The sequence below is a fragment of the Lasioglossum baleicum genome, chromosome 13 (genome assembly GCF_051020765.1).
Source record: "Lasioglossum baleicum chromosome 13, iyLasBale1, whole genome shotgun sequence".
Classification (NCBI taxonomy): Eukaryota; Metazoa; Arthropoda; class Insecta; order Hymenoptera; family Halictidae; genus Lasioglossum; species Lasioglossum baleicum.
This window is the reverse complement of record NC_134941.1, coordinates 13242496-13262058: the sequence shown is the minus strand read 5'-3', so window position 1 is coordinate 13262058 and position 19563 is coordinate 13242496. Positions and strand designations below refer to the sequence as shown.

Here is a 19563-nt window from a genome sequence, read left to right as displayed (position 1 = left end):
AGCGTCCCTTAGCATCGTTGACTAACGTGTCGCGGTTGCTGACTCGGTTCGGTACAGTTCTGTTAGATTCGAGGCGGTTTAGGTTCGAACCCGTGTGTCGAGCGTGTGTCGAGCGTCGCGACGCGTTCTCTAGCCAGCCTTCTCTTTAATTACATCCTCCTCGGGGCTTAAGGCCGAGCTCGGCCAACCGACGGCCCTTCAACGGTCCAGCACACCGGAAGTCGACGCTTGCTGCCTTTCCAAATCGCTCGTAAACGCGACCGACCGGCACGCCGAGCACCACGCACCACAGAAAGATACACCTCTCCCTCTTTCTCTCTCTTGCTCTCTCGCCAGCGGATCTTTTAACCGTCGCTCCCTCGTTAGTCGAACGTTAATGAGAAATCTCTTCGTTACCCGACATTCGAGCCGCCCGACCGGCGAGCTATTCGTACATGGGCGAACGTAATACTGGGTGTCCCACGTGTTAGTCGCTGGTGAAATAAAACAGATCTGGAAAGAACACGAAAATCAAGAATTGTGGCGGTGTCGTATTTGCTGTTACAATGTAAGGTATAGGGTAAAGTGCCCACAAATATGGTATAGTCCCCTATTACGGCACTACCTTGTATCTTGCAAAGGAGAAGTCGCACTCTAGTGAGAAAATCCTCAAACAATAGTTTACCATGTTTATTCAACAGTGTCCAGTGCAATCGCACCATTCTATAGATTTTAGACATCCTATTGACATCCTTGGTGTGGGTGTCGAATATGGCACTAGGTGTCATATTAGGGACTCAAGGTGTATCATATTAAGAACCCCTTCCGCTGGAACCTGCAAATGACACGCCCCAAAAAGGATATTTTTTTTCCAAACTGTATTAATTTTCGAACAAACTTGACCCTACAATCTTATAGGGAGGAAATGCATCTACAACTGGTAATTTTTTGGTAGAAAAAGAGCATTCGAACATAATCAAAAAATGACACCAACAAAAAGTGGTTCATATTTGGGCACTTTACCCTAACAGTTTGCGTCATCAGTTGAAATGATGATCGGCACGAGGCGCGAGTGGGTAGAACGTGAGTTGCAGTTGAGGTCGAATCTATCAAGATTCCCGAAAAAGTAGTTCCAGATGTAACGCCATCATTAAATTCGTCTAATGTCTTTGCAGTTGTGTGTCCGGCCTATTCATTCCTGTCACAAACGCACAAAATCCGCAGTTCATTAACATCTCTGCCAAAATTGCAATAAATGGCGGTTGTCATCAACGAGAACTGCAGGCGTCACTATTACCATCTACGCTCGTTACTCGACTACGATGCGGTTATGACAAAAACGAATCGACGCGATTTAAAACGGCGGAAATATTAAAACACATTAATCGTTAACACTAGGTTTACCAAACACTGAATGCAGTAGATCCCGTTAATGTTTATTTTACACGAAGGCCGACAAGCAACTACCGAAGCACCAAAAATATGTATAATGACGTCCGTAAGCCAAATATTTGGAAAAGCTTCATAGCTCGTGAAACGAGCAGCGCGTATATCGTATTTGCTAAAAATAATAAATCACATAAAGCCGTACAATTCCGCGTAGCTAAATAAGAGAAAAATGTTGTATAAACATAGGTTGTTTGCCGCTTTATTAACCGGCTCCCCGGCGTGCACGAAAGTATAGAGATATCATTTTTTTTTCACTGCCATTGTCGAGAAGTCCGCAACGATGCAGGACACAGAACGGAGATGGTTTCTGCTGGTTTATTATTAAAATGCGAAATTCATTAGCGATACTTTATTTTTCGTCGTTGATGGAGAGGAATAAAAAAAAAAATGATAAATAAGAGACGCGTCGTATCGTTCTGCGTGAATTCTTTTTGGCTGTTGCTTTTCCGCGGAAAAGATTGAAAACGCGGCGTAATACATAATGTCACATCACGATCTCGTTGGTTGTCCCGCAAAAATGCCAGCCACAGGAAAAAAGTGTCATCGTGGAAAACGTCGCGCGGTTTGCAAGCGAAATGGTCAGCGAAAAGAAACGCGATATTTTTGCTGAGATCGTGACGCGACATTTTTGTTTTGCAACGTTTTAATAACATTGCTCTCTGGAAAGTTCGGCGCCGAGAATCTGGAACAGCCTGTACTCGCGAACGTGTTCCCATATCCTTTTCCAGACCGCGTTGCGGAATTTTCTTTATTGCTTCTCGGTTGTAATGATTAAATTATAATTATCATTATATATCCGTATAATTCCCTTGGAACGAATTAATGGGCACGTTAGAGAGACACACGATCGGTCGTTTCATCGATGCTGCCGCGATCCATTAAACGGGATTAATAAAATGTATGTGTTCGAGGGTAATTTCTATTCCTTCTTGTTGCGCTTTTTAAAAAAGATACTTCTTGTTATCCTGGTTCATTAACGTCAAACAACATCGTGGTAAAATGCTTGTTACAATCACAATTTACTTCTTATCCGGTTCTACGTTGTAATGGTAGAAACAATTAGTGGACTCTTTGTGCAAACGAGATAAAATTACTTAAAACTGCGAGTCATCGCGTTATAATACTTCACGGATCCCATATGTGCATAAAGCACAGTTTAGTAATAGTATTTAATTTCATGCTACTTACATCGTATCACCCTTTGTGCATCATCTTTTCGTTATGCCCTTTGTGTACGGCGCATGTAATACTGACGCATTTTTGCGAATTGCGTTTCTTGTGCGTCAAAGGGCGACCGTTAAACAAATGATTAATATTGGAGAGTTGAACAATAATGATAATAATAACAATAATGACAATAATAATTACTGGTTTATTATTAACGGCAGGCGGTACCCTTTGTTAAACAACGGAGTGCATTTGCATAGATTGTTCACGAAACGATAGAATCTGCCGGGTCGATTGCACATGGGAAAGTTCGCGGCACGGCGAACCAGAGGGTTTGTAAAATTCATTTGGACGGCTCGGTCTCGTTGTCGAGGAAAATCTGCTTAAAAAAAATTGCTCCGATACACGCGCGTCCCGTGATTACAGTAATTAGAATCGGCGGGTAATGAACGGACGCGTTAACCGAGTTCTCTATTCAATTGCACTGGGTCGTGCCCGGCCAGACCAACTAGATACACCGGAGACTCTCGTGTCCAGTATCCGACCTACAAACGCACACTTCTCGAATCCTTAAAATTGTTCATACGCTTCATGGTGTAATTAATAGCTACCGAGACTTGTAGCCAACATTAAATGAATCACGTGAAAACTTTTTGCATTTTTGTGAATGACAGTGAAAGGGGCAAACAAGAGAGCATTATGTGATACACCAAAACGCAATGATTGTGGTAACGGTGATTTAATAGAATGATTTCATTCTCTGTTATCTATGATAATATTGATAATAATATTGACCGTGTAATAACACCAATATAAACTGTACTCGAGCTGCAATAGCAATTGAAACTAGCAACCAGTACATCACTTATCGAAACGCAAAAGCATCGTAGACAATTTTACACAATTATTTATGGATGAAAGCTTTGCAATTTACCAACTAGATAAATAAGAATCGAAGAGAACATTAGAGGAAAGTATTGATTTCTCCCGGACAAAGTTTAATGCAAAATTAATGACCGTATCTGATAATTCTTTTGCAGCCACTTTTGTGTCTCTGTTGACACAACTATGCGGTGTATTTCAATTCGATCGAGCCGGCAAAGTGAAGCCTCGCCGTACAAATTCATTCGACCGGCTCCCGAGTTAGTTTTCGAGTCGGAGAGGCCGCCGACCCGAGGGATGGATGGCGCATCCTGTATAATTTGTTACCGAACGAGACATCCCGGAATGGAAATGCTTTTTATCTCGAGAAGGGGGATACGATCGCTCGATAGGAAACTGTGTCACCGTGTCTCCGCGCCGTGTGTTCTCAAGCTAAAACGGTAACCTTCGCGAACGATCGCGCACCGAGCCGTTTCCTTCTCGACCTATCGTTTTTGCGCGACTTCGATCGGCCGGCGTCTTCGGGGCTTTTTATAGAGACACACAAGAATATTCTCGCGACCAGCCTTCCAACCGCTCCAGAACACTGAAACATGGTCCTACTTTTCCAGAGGAAATTCTCTTACCTTTTCTTTGAATGCTAACAGCTGTAAAAAGGTGGTGGGTCACTTTCGACCCGACAGAAGGATATCGCGGGATGCCTCGTTAAAAGCTGAGTCGGAAATGAGGAATAACATTTTTTAATAGGTGGCCTGATTTTCGAGAGAATCGAGTTTGATGAGTTCGAGGTACAAGTTAAGTAGTTAAGGTCGGCCACTGGTCAGACACGCTGGGATTTTTCAGACGCGATTCTCTCGGAAACGAGTGCTCTTTTCGACAAATGGTGTTCTACGTTTTCCACTCAGTTTTTCACGTAGAATCTCCTCCAGAAGTTATTATTGTTATGGAACTTGAATATAATGACTGGTACAGTCGGAACAAAATGTGAACTTTCAGAAGAAATTCTCTTACCTTTTCTTCGAAAGCTAACAGCTGTAAAAAGGTGGTGGGTTACTTTCGACCCGACAGAAGAATATCGCGGGATGCTTCGTTAAAAGCTGAGTCGGAAATGAGGAATAACATTTTTTAATAGGTGGCCTGATTTTCGAGAGAATCGAGTTTGATGAGTTCGAGGTACAAGTTAAGTAGTTAAGGTCGGCCACTGGTCAGACACGCTGGGATTTTTCAGACGCGATTCTCTCGGAAACGAGTGCCCTTTTCGACAAATGGTGTTCTACGTTTTCCACTCAGTTTTTCACGTAGAATCTCCTCCAGAAGTTATTATTGTTATGGAACTTAAATATAATGACTGGTACAGCCTGAACAAGATGAGAACTTTGCAATACAGAATATTACCGACCGAAGTGGAAGTATTTCTCGATGAACATTATTACGCGAAAGATGTGGGTCACCGTCGACCCAGGGGCGGCCTGTGGCGAGTTTAAATTGTGCCAGCGTCGATTGTATCGCGATCCGGAGCGGATATTTCGTCCGGGTCAGCCATTGAAAATCACTAACACGCGAACGCGTCCGAAAACGGTGCGGTGGCGATTGCAACGCGAATATTTAATGCAACATCAATTACTCGAATTCGGTCGGTAAATTGGCACTACATCGACTCCCGGTTGCATTCAAAGGCGAGGAAACGCGGGGGCCGAAAGAGGGAGAGAGAGAGAGAGAGAGAGGAGCGTTGCACCGGTCGACAGTTCGCTACCGCTAATTGCGTATTTTCGGGACAAACGGAGGGTAAAAATAATCGAGGTATCGGTCGCGTTGTACGATGCAGGGTTGGCGATGGTGTTTGCGGGGAAGGGAATGATGGTGCATCGAATCGCGCCACGCGAGACTCGATTCCCTTCCGCGAGGCGAAAGGCGCGGACAATTTTTCCGTTTTCCGATTTGTCCGTTCACGCGGAAACGGTTTATTGGCCGGCGACTCGTTCGAATGGAAAGAAACGAGCTGAATTACGGAAGCGATAAAAGGGTAACGGTAGCCCGGTTCAGGAGGGGTTGAACGAGGAAGGAGCGAGAGGGAAGGAGGGAGGGAGAGAGATAGAGGAGACTGGCTCGGCCAGAAATCGAGGATATAAAATATGGTAATGCGACGGATTCTTTTAACGAAAACGGGCATCTCTTTCCACCGTAATTAACGAGTCGAAAGCCTGCGAATAGGTGTCGCGACGGTACCAGCAGAGCCGCGCCGGGGGCTCAAGCTCGACGGAGATGCACGACTCCCGGACAATTAACGGCAACCGGGAATGAAATCGGTTCGCTCCGCTCGGCTCGGTTCTGCTCGCTTGCTCGCTCGCCGTGCCGATGCAATCGTCGCGTTTATACGGAGACGATTCCCGAGCGTATACGCGTATCGATACACTCTCCCGAGCGCGCTGCACACCTGTGCGCACACCGGTCCACAGGCGCGGGACCACCGTTTCGTGATCAATGGAAGACGATAATATTATTCTGTAACGACTGTAATACTTTTAAAACCCGTAGCACGATCTCGACGCCCTCCTCAACTATTTTTCTCTCTCTCTCTCTCGGCCAGCTCGCCTCGCTTTGTGCGAGCCGCTACTTTATTCGAGTTTGTAAACTTGCTTTGTCTTCGTGGACTCATAGAAAAATGGCCACGCCAAAGAGTCATCCAGAATTGTGTTCGTGTCGTGGTTCACTGAAATTGCGCTTCCCGAAGTTTCGTCTACTTTTAGATTACATTTATCGAAATCCGGATTTTTGTTATGAATTTCTACCGAGGTTCGCTTCTTTCAGAAATGAACGGGCGATTACAATCATTCTCATCAAACGAAAGGGCTATATACCGGAAATATCTTCGAAACAGAGCTAAGATCAATTTCAGAAAGTTTCAGCATAAATTGACGGCGACGTGCATACACGAAACATGTATATTCGGTGTATTGTGTTTCTGTAGTTCTCCGACACATAAATCGATCGTTTTAAAATATCGCATTGCTCTTATGAAAGTCGTGCATTTAATGGTTAGTACCGTGCATAGCTGCTGTATATCTGGAATATATCACCCTATAAAATTATACTAGTACTAATTAAACTGCAGACTTTTATGCCACTATAGATTTTCATGGACCACTTCATAAAGTTTCCAAACGACCAAGGAAATAATGATCGTCTGTCGCTCTTTTAAAAATCCTACGATACGGAGTCACGCGAATTCTAAAGAAGAAGAAAAAAACGCATCGAATCTGTAACAATAAAAGGCGGAAGGTTTTTCCGTAGCCGTACGAGAACACTCCGCGTTTTATTTCGGTAGTTTCGTCGGGCGATCAAATATTTTTCCTGTTTGTTAATGGAAGGGATCCGGTATTTTTGGTACGACGATATAATATACATTCTCTTTGCTGCCTGCAGCGAGAGACTCGGAAAGGATCTGCCGCTGGCTGTTACGGTGGCGGAAGGGTGCAGGATCGACGGCACGCGACGAAACGAGACAGCGGTCAATCGTTACCAGGAAGAGGAGACGAAGAAGAAGAAGAAACTGCTCGTTTTGCCTCGCTCCGAGCCACTGCGGACGTTTCGTTTCCGGCTCGAGGGAGGTCCAGAGACGGTGGTAGTGGTAACGGCAGTGGCGGTAATGGTAGCAAGGGAATCGATGTTGGAAAGCGCTGAAATCGCACTATGTCGAGTAGCTTTCGAGCAACGCGGACGGGACAGCAGTCGGATTGCTGAGAGAAAGGGAGAGTGTTAGCCGCCTCTATCCTCCGACTTCGATGCTTTTTTGGTTGGATTATAAACCACAACCTTTTGTTACACAAATGTACAGAATGAATTTGGTCCTCGGTTTCGTACGACATAAACAGAATATGCAGCACATGCCATTTACGTGCACTCCCATCCATAAATCACCGGACACTTACTCATCTTCGACAAAATGGTAATTAAAGAATATGTACAAGCTTCCAGCTTGATTTTATTGTTTTCTTTTGACTAGATGTAACTATTATACGATAACATTTGAATGCAAAATTAAAAATTAAATAGAAGAAGAAATTGGAAAGCAATGGTCCCACTTTTACATTTTTATTTCATAATATAGGTCCCTTTAAATATGGATGGGAGTGTAATTGAAGGTCACCTTCATTTCTATAAGAACTGTGCGACTAATAGAGAAAGAACGTGAGAGATAGAGGGAGGGGGCTGGGGTTGAGTCAGAAGTAAGTTATTAGCGGTGGATGTATCGTGCGTGAGCGGTGTCACGGTAAACAGCCGGGAAAAGGGGGCGAGTTGGAAATAATTAGAAGACCGCGAGCATTATTCCCGGCCGACGGGTACGTCGACGGCCCCGGCTACGACAGACAGGGGACGGTCAATTAGGATGCGGCTAGGAAATAATGATCCGTCTCGGAGAGAGAAGCATGCTTCACGATTTCCAGTCGATCCGCAGCCGGCTCTGGTCGACTGTGCATTTGTCAAAGAAGAATACGGCTCGTATCGATGGAAGTGGAAAAGGCGGTGCAGCGCGCGGTATTCTAGAGTAAAAGGACCGAGTAAGAGACTCTAGTGAAAAGACCAAGCGAAGAAGAAGACGAAGAGGATGAGGAGGAGCAGCAGCAGGAAGAAAAAGAAAAAAGTGGAAGAAGCAGGTTTGATGTACCGGTGTCGTACGCGCGACAGACGAGCATCGTGAGAGACGAGAGATAGAGATAGGGCGGGAGGGATCGAGGGGAGCGGTAGGGGCTAGGAAAAATGATGAGCCAGAAATAATTAGCGGGGTTGCAGAGCGCGCGGTCGGCCGAACGCAGATGTGCCAAGTCCGTATGAAAAATTAATGACATCCCGTTCTCGGCGTTTCCCTTCTTCGCCCCGGCTGCTTTTACTTCCCCCTCCCCTCCCCCTGCTTTCGCAGCCCCGAGTTTATTCCCTCTTCGATTCTTTTTTCTTTTCCTTCCCTCCCACTCTTTCTCTCTCTCTCTCTCTCTCTCTCTCTCTGTTCCATCGGGCAGCGGTGGTCTTTTTTTCGTTCCTTTTTACTTAAGCCCGGTTTCCCTTTATTGCCAACCCTCTTTCGACGATCTCGCGTGTCTCGACGAAATTTAGCCGCGCCACGATCCCCGATAGGCTCTATAATTATCCCGTTTTATCTTCATCAGGTGGGGTGGCTCTGGGGGAGAACGACTCGCGACCGAGCAAGCGATATAACCACGGGGAGAGAGAGAGAGAGAGGAAGAGAGAGAGAGAGAGAGTGCCAGCGAATACACCAGCGAACGAACCAACGCCAGTACTACGAGTGCGTTTTCGATTCGAATCCGGCACACACACGTTCCCTGTTTATGCCATGCCTGCCGACACTAAAGCAGTTGCGGCCAAGCGCTCGATCGCTTCTTTTCGCTGTTTTCTCCTTTTCCCTCCCACTTGTCTCTCTCCCCGGAAAACGCCACAGCTCGTCCGTCCGCCCGTTCGTCCATCCACCCCCGCGCTCTCTTCCTACTTCTCTCTATTCGTTCGTTTCTGTCCTTCCGGTAACAGAGCGCGCCAGTCGGCCGCGTCCATAAATCCATTCTTCTTTTTAATTTGTCTTCGTTACGCGCGTCAATCATTTCCCGTTTGCTCTGTACCCCGGTCTGTCGTCGTCTCGCCGAGCCCGCGACACCGACACCGTCCCGCCGTGCTTTTCCCCGTCGTTTTTCACGGTTTCCCGAGTTCCCCCGCGACCGCGCCATACCGATCGATAAATTGCACACGCAACACCGATTCACCGAGCCCGCTCGTTTCGTAACGAACTTCGTCGAGGAAACGAACGATCGACACCGTCGAATTGCGCAACGGCCCGACACGGCTCGATTTCCCAACGTCGGACGACAAAGCGTCCGTTTGTCTCGTCCTCTATCTGCCTTCCCTTCCTTGTATTTTATGTGTCGATGCTGTCGCGTCGTTCGCCTAACTACACCGAATAATTTCGCTTCGCGGGTAATCATGCCTTCTACCCTCTCCCCTCTCATTTGGAAGCACAGGAGATTGCCCCCCAGGGCAACGCAAATGACGCCGGCGTACTCTCCATCTTCGAAGTTGGACGTCGACGACCGGCCAACGCCATCTGTCTTGCTTTCGATTTCGACGCAGCGGCCCGTGCCCTGAGGGCAGTTCGTGCCCTTGTCTGACCTAGACTCCCGTACCTTGAAAATCTCGCTACACAATGATAGACAGAGTCAGTAGAACAATACATCCGCGTAGTTTCCACAATGAAAGATAGTATAATTTAAGAATATAAAGTACAGTGGCTACAGTCCAACTAGAGCAACTGGAAACTATGAGAGTCATTTCGCCCCGGGAGCGTTCCAGATTAGCTCCGAGGGCAGTGCGTGCCCTTGTCTGGCCTAGACTCCCCGTACCTTGAAAACCTTACTATACACTAGATAATAGACAGAGCCAGTAGTACAATACGTCTGTAGTTTCCACAATGAAAAATAGTCTAATTTAGGAATATAAAGTACAGTGGCTACAGCCCAGCTAGAGCAACTGGAAACTGTGAGAATCATTTTGCCCCGGAAGCGTTCCAGATTAGCTCCGAGGGCAACATTTCAGAGCAGCCGCCATAAAAAACTGAGAGCCTCTCGCCCGCGCTTATTCAGCACGAACAAAGGACTCTATATATATCTTGTTCCATGTACGGAAATGCTCGAAGATTTTATTGCTCTCGATGTCAGCGTAGTCGTACCCCCTCGAGGGCAATTTCCCCTTAAATCATACATCCTCTAAGAATCTAGCTTCGACGCGGCAACAGTAACTCTAACTTTTTCTCTCTCTCTCTATCTCGGCATCGGAATATTCGAGTTGCCCGACGATCTCGCGGCTCCGGGAGCGGCGTGCACTGGCCCCAGGGGCAACGTTCCGATGGAAACGACGCCGGAGACACAAGAAGACACTCTCCATCTCCGGAATTTGACGTCGACGGGACGCTTTCGCGCGAATACCATGCGTGCCCCGAAGGGCAGATCCGCGTATCTCGTCGAGGTTTTGGTCGAAGGTCGAGGAGGGGGGTGAATCGCGGCGCGCTCGGCCGCGGTCCGCGAAAATCAAAATTATAGGTTTCCCACGTCCGCGCGCGCGGTGCTTCGTTTAACGTTGATGTATGCACGATTGTCGAGCGCGGCCGCAAATGGAGCGACGGACAAATATTTACAGTTAATATTATCCCGTTATAAAAGCGGTGACCGTCCCCCACGGTTCCCGATCGACGCGACGCGACGGGCCGCGTTCTAACGCGCGATATTGATAAACGAGAGAGCCGTCGCGCGTCTACCCGGCATAATACCGATAATTTATGAACGAGACCGGCCGACCGAGTTTCTCTTCTCCTCCCGCAATTAACTCGTCACTTTCCGCCCCTCTCTCTGACGCCGCGGAGCGCTCTCTTTGTCGCGAGCGCGTTCTCGCTTTCTCGCTTTACTTCTCCCTCTTCGTTGCTCTCGGGCGCGCGCGAGCTTTCCGATATATCCGGTCTAGACGCAGCTTTTACTTATTCACGGTAATCGGCTCTGCTCCGCGAGTCCTCGTCTTACCTTCCCAGTTTATAGTCTGAAATTTTCAGACCGAACAAGACCGTGCCCAGTTTTTCCACGATCGCGCACGCGATCCACCCCGCCCCCCCCCCACACCATCCCCCTCTATACTTAACCGCGAGGAACACAGGCTCTAAAAAATCAAATACACACGGCACCCTGGAAAAAACTTTCGCCCGGCTACTTGTCTGTAAATTAAATTTTATTATTTAGCCGTTTACACCCCGCCCTACATCCGGATCGTTAAACTCTTTTCAGAATCGTGCTCGACACCGCTGCCACACGCTGCCACGCTAAATCGGGTTCAATACCGTCTTTATATACGAGGCTCGCTAGAGGAGAGCTCGTGGAAGTCGACGAGTGCCGGATCCGATTATCAAATCATTCGAAAACGTTACCGGGGAAGTTTTACCACCTCGGAAATCAGATTTAAGTCACTTCTCTCTTTGCTCGTGAAATATGGAAAATCGTGAGAGTCGCTGGGAAAACTTGCTGAATTTAACGACGCGTCTTCGCATCACGCGGAATTAATATGGCGCCGAGCGAGAGCTTCGTAGTACCTGTGTAGATCGGTGAAACATGGAGATCATACCACTGTGTTGGTGAAAAATTCGCCAACTTTGTGAACTCACTGTGAAGCATATCGAATTCTGATAACACCCGCTGTAGCTTGCTTCGCTTGGATACAAGCGGATCCGGTGTATAGTGGCGCGTTTAGACTAAACCAGTCGATGCTCGTTCCGTAACGTAACGAACTGTGTTCGGGAATGCGAGCGAATGTTCGTGCGATTTAAATTTAGCATTGACGAAGTTATGCTCGAATTTTTCCGAAACGAGGGATGGGGGTCTGATTCTCTACCAGGATCAATTCAGTGGATATCTGGCGTGCGTTGCATTCCGCGAAATGTACAGGATTGGATAGATCCACTAGTTCAGTCAACGAAAAGTTGTAGAGCGAAATGGAAGGAACACAATTTTTAACTTTGGGTCTTTGTTTGGACTAGTTACGAGGTAAACATACTAAAAGTCCCGTTTTTCGGTTTTCCGCTTATATCTTGGAAACTATGTGTCCTGGCGATAAGACCATTCCATACAAGATTAAAGCTGACAAAATGTGCCACAAGATTGATTGGATTCAGTTTTTCGCTACCTCGCATAGTTTCCGAGATATCCGCGTTCAATGTTCACTAATTGTGCTGAAGAGTTAGCTATTAAATATAGAATTTTGTACATGTTTAAGTACTGTTCAACTTATAGAATATAGAATATAGAATTTTGTACATGTTTAAGTACTGTTCAACTTTCATTCGAAACATTTTGTCGTCAGATTATCCGAAACTCTTGAATAGTAGTCATAATGAAGTGCTTTGAGTACGATGTACAGAGTTCAGGTAGGTGTACAGGGCACTCACAGATTTTATTCTGTGTCATCATCTAAATTAATATTGTTATTAATATTTGAACATTACCAATCTCATCCTGTAAGTTTTTTGTCGATTTACTTTGAAAGTGGTACAAGTCTATTTGCAGCCCGTAAATATATATTATTTTAGTTAGCCTGAAAAAAATGTATATGATCAAATTACATACTGACAAATAAGTAGAAATATTGCCAGACTTGACATAATTAATTTATACATATTTTTAAATTGACTAATATGCTAACCTTTCATTTTCTCGAAACAACGAAAAATGGACTTACACCACTTTCAAAATAAACGGTCCAAATAACACTATAATATTTTATTCCCGTTTTACAACGAAATACCCCACTGTGCACTGTACAGAATGAAACAAATTCTCACGCGCTATTCAATGCAACAGCCAATCTCTGTTTTGCATGAGAGTGTTCGGTCTAGTAACCATTTCTTTGAAATTCCGCCGTTAATGGAATCCAACGTTCCAGAAACCAATGGGAGATCTAAATTCGCCAATGAATGGTCGATTACAGAGAATCGGTGCGTGTCTGGCGCCGGTGTCGCGGCCGGACGCGAGATTTTTATTTCCCCATCCGGCAACGATTCCTCGTCGCCGTGCTCGCTTCTTTTTCTCGCTTTTCGCTCTCGCGCCCTGCCGCGGCATGAGAGGAGCCCGCGCACCGGAACGTCATAAATTCCGGGCCATCCTACTCCCGGCTCTCTTACCCGCTACCCTCTTCCTGTTCCCTTTCCCGTTTCCTCTCTTTGCTTCCCAGTTCTCCGTCGCTTCCTCCTGCTCGGTGTCCCTTCCCCCTTTCTGGACTCACCGGAGCGGTGGCTCCTCTGTGACCGAACGAACGCGGCAGGGAAGGGGGAGGGAGGATCCCTCTCTCTTTTTGCGAGCGGTTCGCGTCGGCTCCCCTCGGAAAAGCCGCGATAACGCGGAAGAAACGGCGGAACGTAATTAGAAAGAGTGCCATTTTTAAACCGTTCCGCCGCCGGCCCTTCCTCCCCGCGTCCCTTTTTCCCGAAACGGTAGTCAGCATTCGCGGTCCCTCTCTCGGTCGCTCCATCCGCGCCGGAGAAGATTATTCAGCGAGAGAGCCAGAGAGAGGACCGTCGGCGATATCGGAGAAGCGGCACGGGCAAATGGCCATTTTCAAATTAGACGAAACGCCGGAAAAAGTCCGTCCGGCGCGAGATTTTCGAGAGACAGAGAAAGAGAGAGGGAGACCGGAAAACAGAGAGAATGCTCTCCCGGTAAATTGGTCGTCGCAACGCTGCTCGGGAACGCAATTCCGAACGACGGATGAAAAACGTATCCGGAAAACGTTTCGATCGGAACCGTGGGGGAAGGGGGCTCGATTCGTGTATGAAATCGACTCACCCGCTTGCCTGAGTAGCATGGCGAACAGGAGCAGCGCGAGATCCATCCTCGGGATCCTCGCGCTAGCTTGCGCGCCGAAATCTCCGAGACCCTTCGAGTTTCCTGTCGCTGTTCCTCGATGTGAAACTGCTCGAACGGCTGGTAGACTGTTCTCTTCTGGTCCCCTATCCTTCGTCGCACCTGTACCGTCCCGCGGAGCACGTTTATCCTGCGATAAACACGCACGTTTCCACACAATCACTGCGATCCGCTCGAGAACTCGCTCCCCCCCGGACGACTGCAACCCTCGCGGCCGCTACGCTCGACTTTCGCCAACGCTCGGGGGTCCGCGAAACTCCGCTACCCACTGTGGTTCTTTCACGGTGTCGCAATTTTCCGGGAAATCGTCCGAAAGAGTAATTACGCGGCGGGTTAATCGAATCGCGCGCTGTTGTTCATCGCGCCCGTAATTTAACCTCGAACACGGTGAACCTCGTTTTCGGAAATCTCGTTCTTCTTTTCAGCCGCTGTTGGGCATCAGCGTTCGGGATAAACGCGAGAGGAGAGGGTGAGACGGAGAGAGACGTTGATCGGAGCCTGGCAAGTATTACGGAGGCTCCGTATTTCCGTCGAGTGGGCTCTTCCGGATTGTTCGGGTTTCGCAGCCGAGAAGAACGATTGCCGACCGTTTAAAAACGACTCGGGGATTTCCGAAGTTTCCGCGATTTTTGAGTAACGCCGCGTCATCCGATCTGAGCGGCCGATAGCGCGATAGTTTGGCACCGGGACAGACCCGCTGGGAGGACGGGTAATTCTCAGTCGAATCTCTCGCAGCGATCGCAGCGTCAACGAAAAATAAGATCCGAGGATATCCAGTCGCGGCGTCTCGTCCGTGAGATTCGAGCAGATTCGGGTGACTAGAACGAGAGAATCGGGGAAGTATATACGAGACTGAGAAAGATGAAGTTGGTACGAGATTTGTCGATCGGCCCTCGATTCTGGAAATTGTTTCTCCCGATAATTACCCTCGGGAAATTGACCGCTCCGGTTAAACGACAGCCGGTGAAACTTGAAGAGCGCGTGGGCGGAGAGGGAACACGCCCGGCGAGTTCTCTTTACGATAGCGGGCGTCTGGGGCGTCGAGAGAGTAACCTGTGTTCGGCTTCCGAGCGTCGTGGAAAAAGAGCCGCGGAACCAAAAGAATGAGAAACAGGAGAGAGGCTCTCGCTCGTGGGTGGCTACAGCAGACACAGAATGAACGAACCGAGGGGGAGAGTGAAAGAGAGACGGAAGAACATGGCAGGAGAGGGAGAAGCGAGGGTGAAAGGAATGCCGCGAGAGAAGAAAAGAGAAAAAGGAAGCCAGAGCCGGCGTACGGAGGGTACGGCTTTTAAATGCAACTTGTTGCAATCTCGCCCAAAGCTCCGAGCTTCTTCGACTGGGAAACGCGCACGTGTGTCTTTCGCCCGGAGGAGTGAGGGAGCGTGCACGCGTGGCACGCGTCCACGCGCGCACACGCCTATCGATCATGCTCCTCGATTCTCTCGTTGCTCTCTGTCGCGAATCTCGCGATATAGATCGAGCGGCGATGATCCAGGTCGCCGACGCCGCCGGAAATCGATATACGCGTTCGCCAAACGTCGAACCGGAAGCGCGCCGACACCGGACCACCGACCGGACGCCGAATTATTTAACCGGACCAGCTTTTGCTCCCGCCAGTAGTCGTCGTCGCCCCTTTTTGTTTTTCCAATGTCGTGACACGTGCAACACCGCCGTCGGCCAACGACCAGCACGCGATCTCTCCTGTCTTTCTTTTTGCGATTCCCTTTGCTGGCGTTCGCTTCCCACGTAGCTAGAGAGAGACGAGTCTACCTTGTCTGCCACGTATGACGCGAGTATGTGTATTGATTCGAGACTATTCCCTTTCCAATTCAAAGAAGGGTGGACCGTGCCAGACGATTTGTCGACATATTGCCACAGATGAAATTTCCCGAACCGGTATCCAACTTTGCAACCACTCGTTTTAGCCGCTTCCACCACGGTCTCCCCCCGAGTTTGCCGGAGTCGCACCGAATTTCCGGAGGATTTTTCCACTCGGCCGAGGAACGCGAGCCTCGATCGCTCAGATTTTATTACCCTCGCTGAGGCGGACGTCACCGATCATCAGGATTCCCTGCGGCCAATCACTAAGCACGTTATCTACCTAATGTTTTAAACCAACAAGTCTAATAACAGGATTATTATGCGAGAGAAGATTTTTAAGCTTCGTTTGGGTACACCACTATCATTAAGAAACCCAGTAATTGGCTTCCGGTAGATACAGTGTTAATTGGGGATTTCTTGCGCTGGATTAATCCGATGGTTACGAGAAGATGTTGCAACGATGGTATAGGGGATGCATTCAAATAAGATACATTACAGAAAATGTATTGGATTGCGAAATAAATTGCAGGATAATGTTGGGTACAAGAGAAAGGGTGCACAGATGGCGGAACCGTTAGAGTAACAAGATACATTATAAGGAATCTCTTGAATTACTGAGTGAAATCTATTGTATCCGAGGAAAAATGTACAGAGACGGCAAGGGAAGCGTTGAAATAATAAGTCACATCGCAAGGAATCTATTGAAATGCGGGGTGAGCTTGTTGAATATCAGAAAAAGTATGCTAAGACGGCAAGATATACTATGTCAGTGGAAAAGTTCCTGCCCGATATTAAAATACAAGAAGTGACAAGGATGAATAAGAATTGTTTCAGAATTCCTTGCAATATTCAAGTATTACTTATTCTAATGTATCAGGTCAGTGCACTATTTCGTATTAAACTACAACAAGGTGCCGGACTTGTGCACTGACTTAATACATTTGAGCAAGAAATACGTTAATATTGCAAGGAATTCTTGAACGACCCTTGTCCAACCGTGACGCGAGAATGATGCAGCACTGGTTAAAAGTGTGGTACCACTCGGTTGAACCTTTGAGAACGACGATGTACTCCTTAAATCGCCAGTCCTAGCTATAAACATGTTCCTTCAATTATTCAAGAGCCAACTGTCTGAGTAATTGCTTTCACAAATGTCAAAAGCGATCTCCGCGGTGCGAGCCGATCTTCTTCAAAATCGTAACGACTTGAAATGTTTGCCGATACCATATCAAAAGACAATTCCCGGTTATTAATGCGAAATATTCTGCGAAAGATCCGATCTCTCTCTCTCTCTGTGTGGAACAAAGTAAAATAGATCCTGGCCCGCGCAGAAATCCCAGAGTAAAATTTCCAGTATAAATATTCAATATTTCCTCAACGGGGAGGCAAATACTTATGAGTATTCAGTAGCGTGCGCCACCGCGAGCAAACCTGTTTGAAAATTTAAACCGATCGCTGCGACACGGAGGATTATGGTCCCGTCCCGAGACGATCTATCAAAGTTGCAGAAGACTGATGCTCGAATCCAGAGTCCCGGTCGAGCGACAGGTCGCCGAGGTCTTTGACGAAAGGGAAACCGCTCTGACCAAGGTCCGGGACCGAAAGAAGCTCCGAAGATGGACAAAAGATCCAACGATGGGGGAAGAATGTCGAAATATTTGCAAAAGCGAAGAGGCGATTGGCCGCGAAAGTTTTTCAGAGAGCTGTAACGGCGTCGCGACGTGTCAACAAATTTAAAAAACTGTTCCCAAGTGTGAGGGAAGATCCACCGACAAAAAAAAGGTACCAGACCGAAAGAAAGAAGTTCGAGACTGGGGTCTCAAGTCCGGTAGATAAAAACGGGCTGAAAATCAGCGGTAGAAGTTTGAGGACTTCCGGTAGACGTCGGAGGACGCGGGATCGTTGCATCCTTCCTGGAAGCGGCGATTGATCGCGGAAGATTTTTAGACAGGTGTAACAAAGTCGCGACGTGTCAAAGAATTTTTTAAACTGTTCCCAAACCGAAAGAAAGAAGTTCGGAAGTCCGGTGGTTAATAAAAACGGGCGAAAAATCGGCGGCCGGGGTTGGGGAACGTCCGGGGTGCTTTGGGATCGTCGATGTATCCTTACTGGAGGCGGCGATTGGTCGCGGACGTTGTTCTCAGCGGTGTAGAACGGCGTCGCGACGTGTCGCGGCGTGTCGCGGCGCTGCCCGGCACGGCACGGCACGGCGAGGAGCGTCTCCGAGTGAAAGTTCGCGTCGCGGATGGCCGATGCCGACTACGAAAGCTCGACGTCGCGCCAGTTTAGCTCCGTGTGCGCCGGTGGGTCGTGCACCTGGGCGCGTGCGCGTTGCGGCCCGGCCAGGTGCAAAACGCACGCGGCCGACACTCGAACTCGAACGAGAGCTGTCTGACAACCGACCAGTGCACACCGCGCGCGCCGCGGCCCGATAGCTGATCTTCGGCTTTCGACGCTGTTACGCTTTGCTCCATCGATCCGTATCCTCTTCGATTCCTCGGAGGATCTCACGCGACAAGGTCGATGGGATATTTGCCTGTGGTCCTTTCCGATTCGACGGCAATACCAAAGCTATCCTAAGAGATAGCACGCGGATGCATCCGACTCCAATTTCTTAAGCTTAACGATCATTTCGACGTGATACCTCACTGACATCCTACGAGCAGCTTCTGTTAGTTCTCCTCTCTGCCCGATTCCGTTTATCAATTGACGGTTACATCATACAAATCTTCCACAAAGAAATTAACTAATGACATCGAATCTGGAAAGACAAAATTTCTCATACTGTTTACTCCTAAAAATTACATTCTCGCCTTTCTTCTTGAATTCTAGCAGCCACTCGTCGCAGATTGTTCAAACCACTTCCTAGAATTCGATGTCAATCCTCTTACTCGGCTTAATATAAGCAGCTAATCATTTGAATTGGCTGGTAATAAATTAGATTGCAGGTGATTCGTTTATAAATCTAGGTTATCGTGGACACATGCCAGCCGAGCATTAATTATGAGACGCGGAAGCTATTGTTACATTTATTTGTCGTTCCACTGAGTTGGGTCAGCTGAAAATAATAATGTTTTTCGAAGGACAGGGGTGAAAATCGCGGGGATCGAAATTTCGTATTTATTACAAGGAAGTTCTGGACGGTGTTGAAATAGGGGTTGATAGAATAACACTGCAATTGATTCGGGAAGCTTCGTTTAACCCTTTTTGCCACGGCGCTGTAGACCGAACAGAGATTATTGAGCCATCTCCACATTTATTACCGCACCTCGTTACTCGTAATCTCATCGCGGTGGTAACGAGATTCTGTTCAAGACTCATTTTTAATTTAATTTGATCTGTTTACTGCCATCGATGCCTGTAACCTCTCACCGCAGTCGTATTACTTCAATTGACATTGAATTGCGAACGTAAAAATAGTTGTATCCATAATTTCTTTTTTTAAACATCACAGAAGGCAAAAGAGGCGTTCCACGATGGCTCATTTTTCCAGCATTGGAAAACCATGTAACGAATTAGGTAGATTAGAGCGGAAAAGGTCGTTCGTGTCCTCTGTCAATGGCTTTAATATATTCACGTTGACGTTGAAACAATGTCGTATTTTATGTTGCTTTAAAACTTGTTGGGTTTCCTATATTTGAACTAGATTTTGCAGGATATGAAAGTCAACGGTTTTCCCAGCAAAACCTGCTTTCGGAGACGAAACTGGAGCGCTGTTTTCTCTTCGAGACGTCATTAGAGTTTGATCGTAAAGTTCCTCCGAATTACAATCTATTAACAAAACACTTCGCTCGATATTACAAGCCTG

The 19563-nt window shown here is 47.4% G+C and overlaps 1 protein-coding gene across 3 annotated transcripts in view; it reads right to left on the bottom strand.

Moving 5' to 3' along the window:
• The window catches only part of LOC143214763 (cell adhesion molecule 3-like), a 71175-nt gene extending 53144 nt beyond the window's left edge, over positions 1-18031 (bottom strand). The window contains exons 1-2 of one of the 3 annotated variants that reach the window (XM_076436136.1): positions 17865-18030; positions 13854-14061 (exon numbers count right to left, since the gene is read on the bottom strand). In XM_076436136.1, coding sequence (XP_076292251.1) covers positions 13854-13899 — 46 coding nt within the window. In that variant the 5' untranslated portion in view covers positions 13900-14061; positions 17865-18030. Of the gene's footprint in view, positions 1-13853; positions 14149-17864 lie in introns of those variants that run through there. The other 2 variants (XM_076436137.1, XM_076436138.1) reach the window with 2 other exon arrangements.
• Between the last annotated feature and the right edge of the window lie 1532 nt (positions 18032-19563).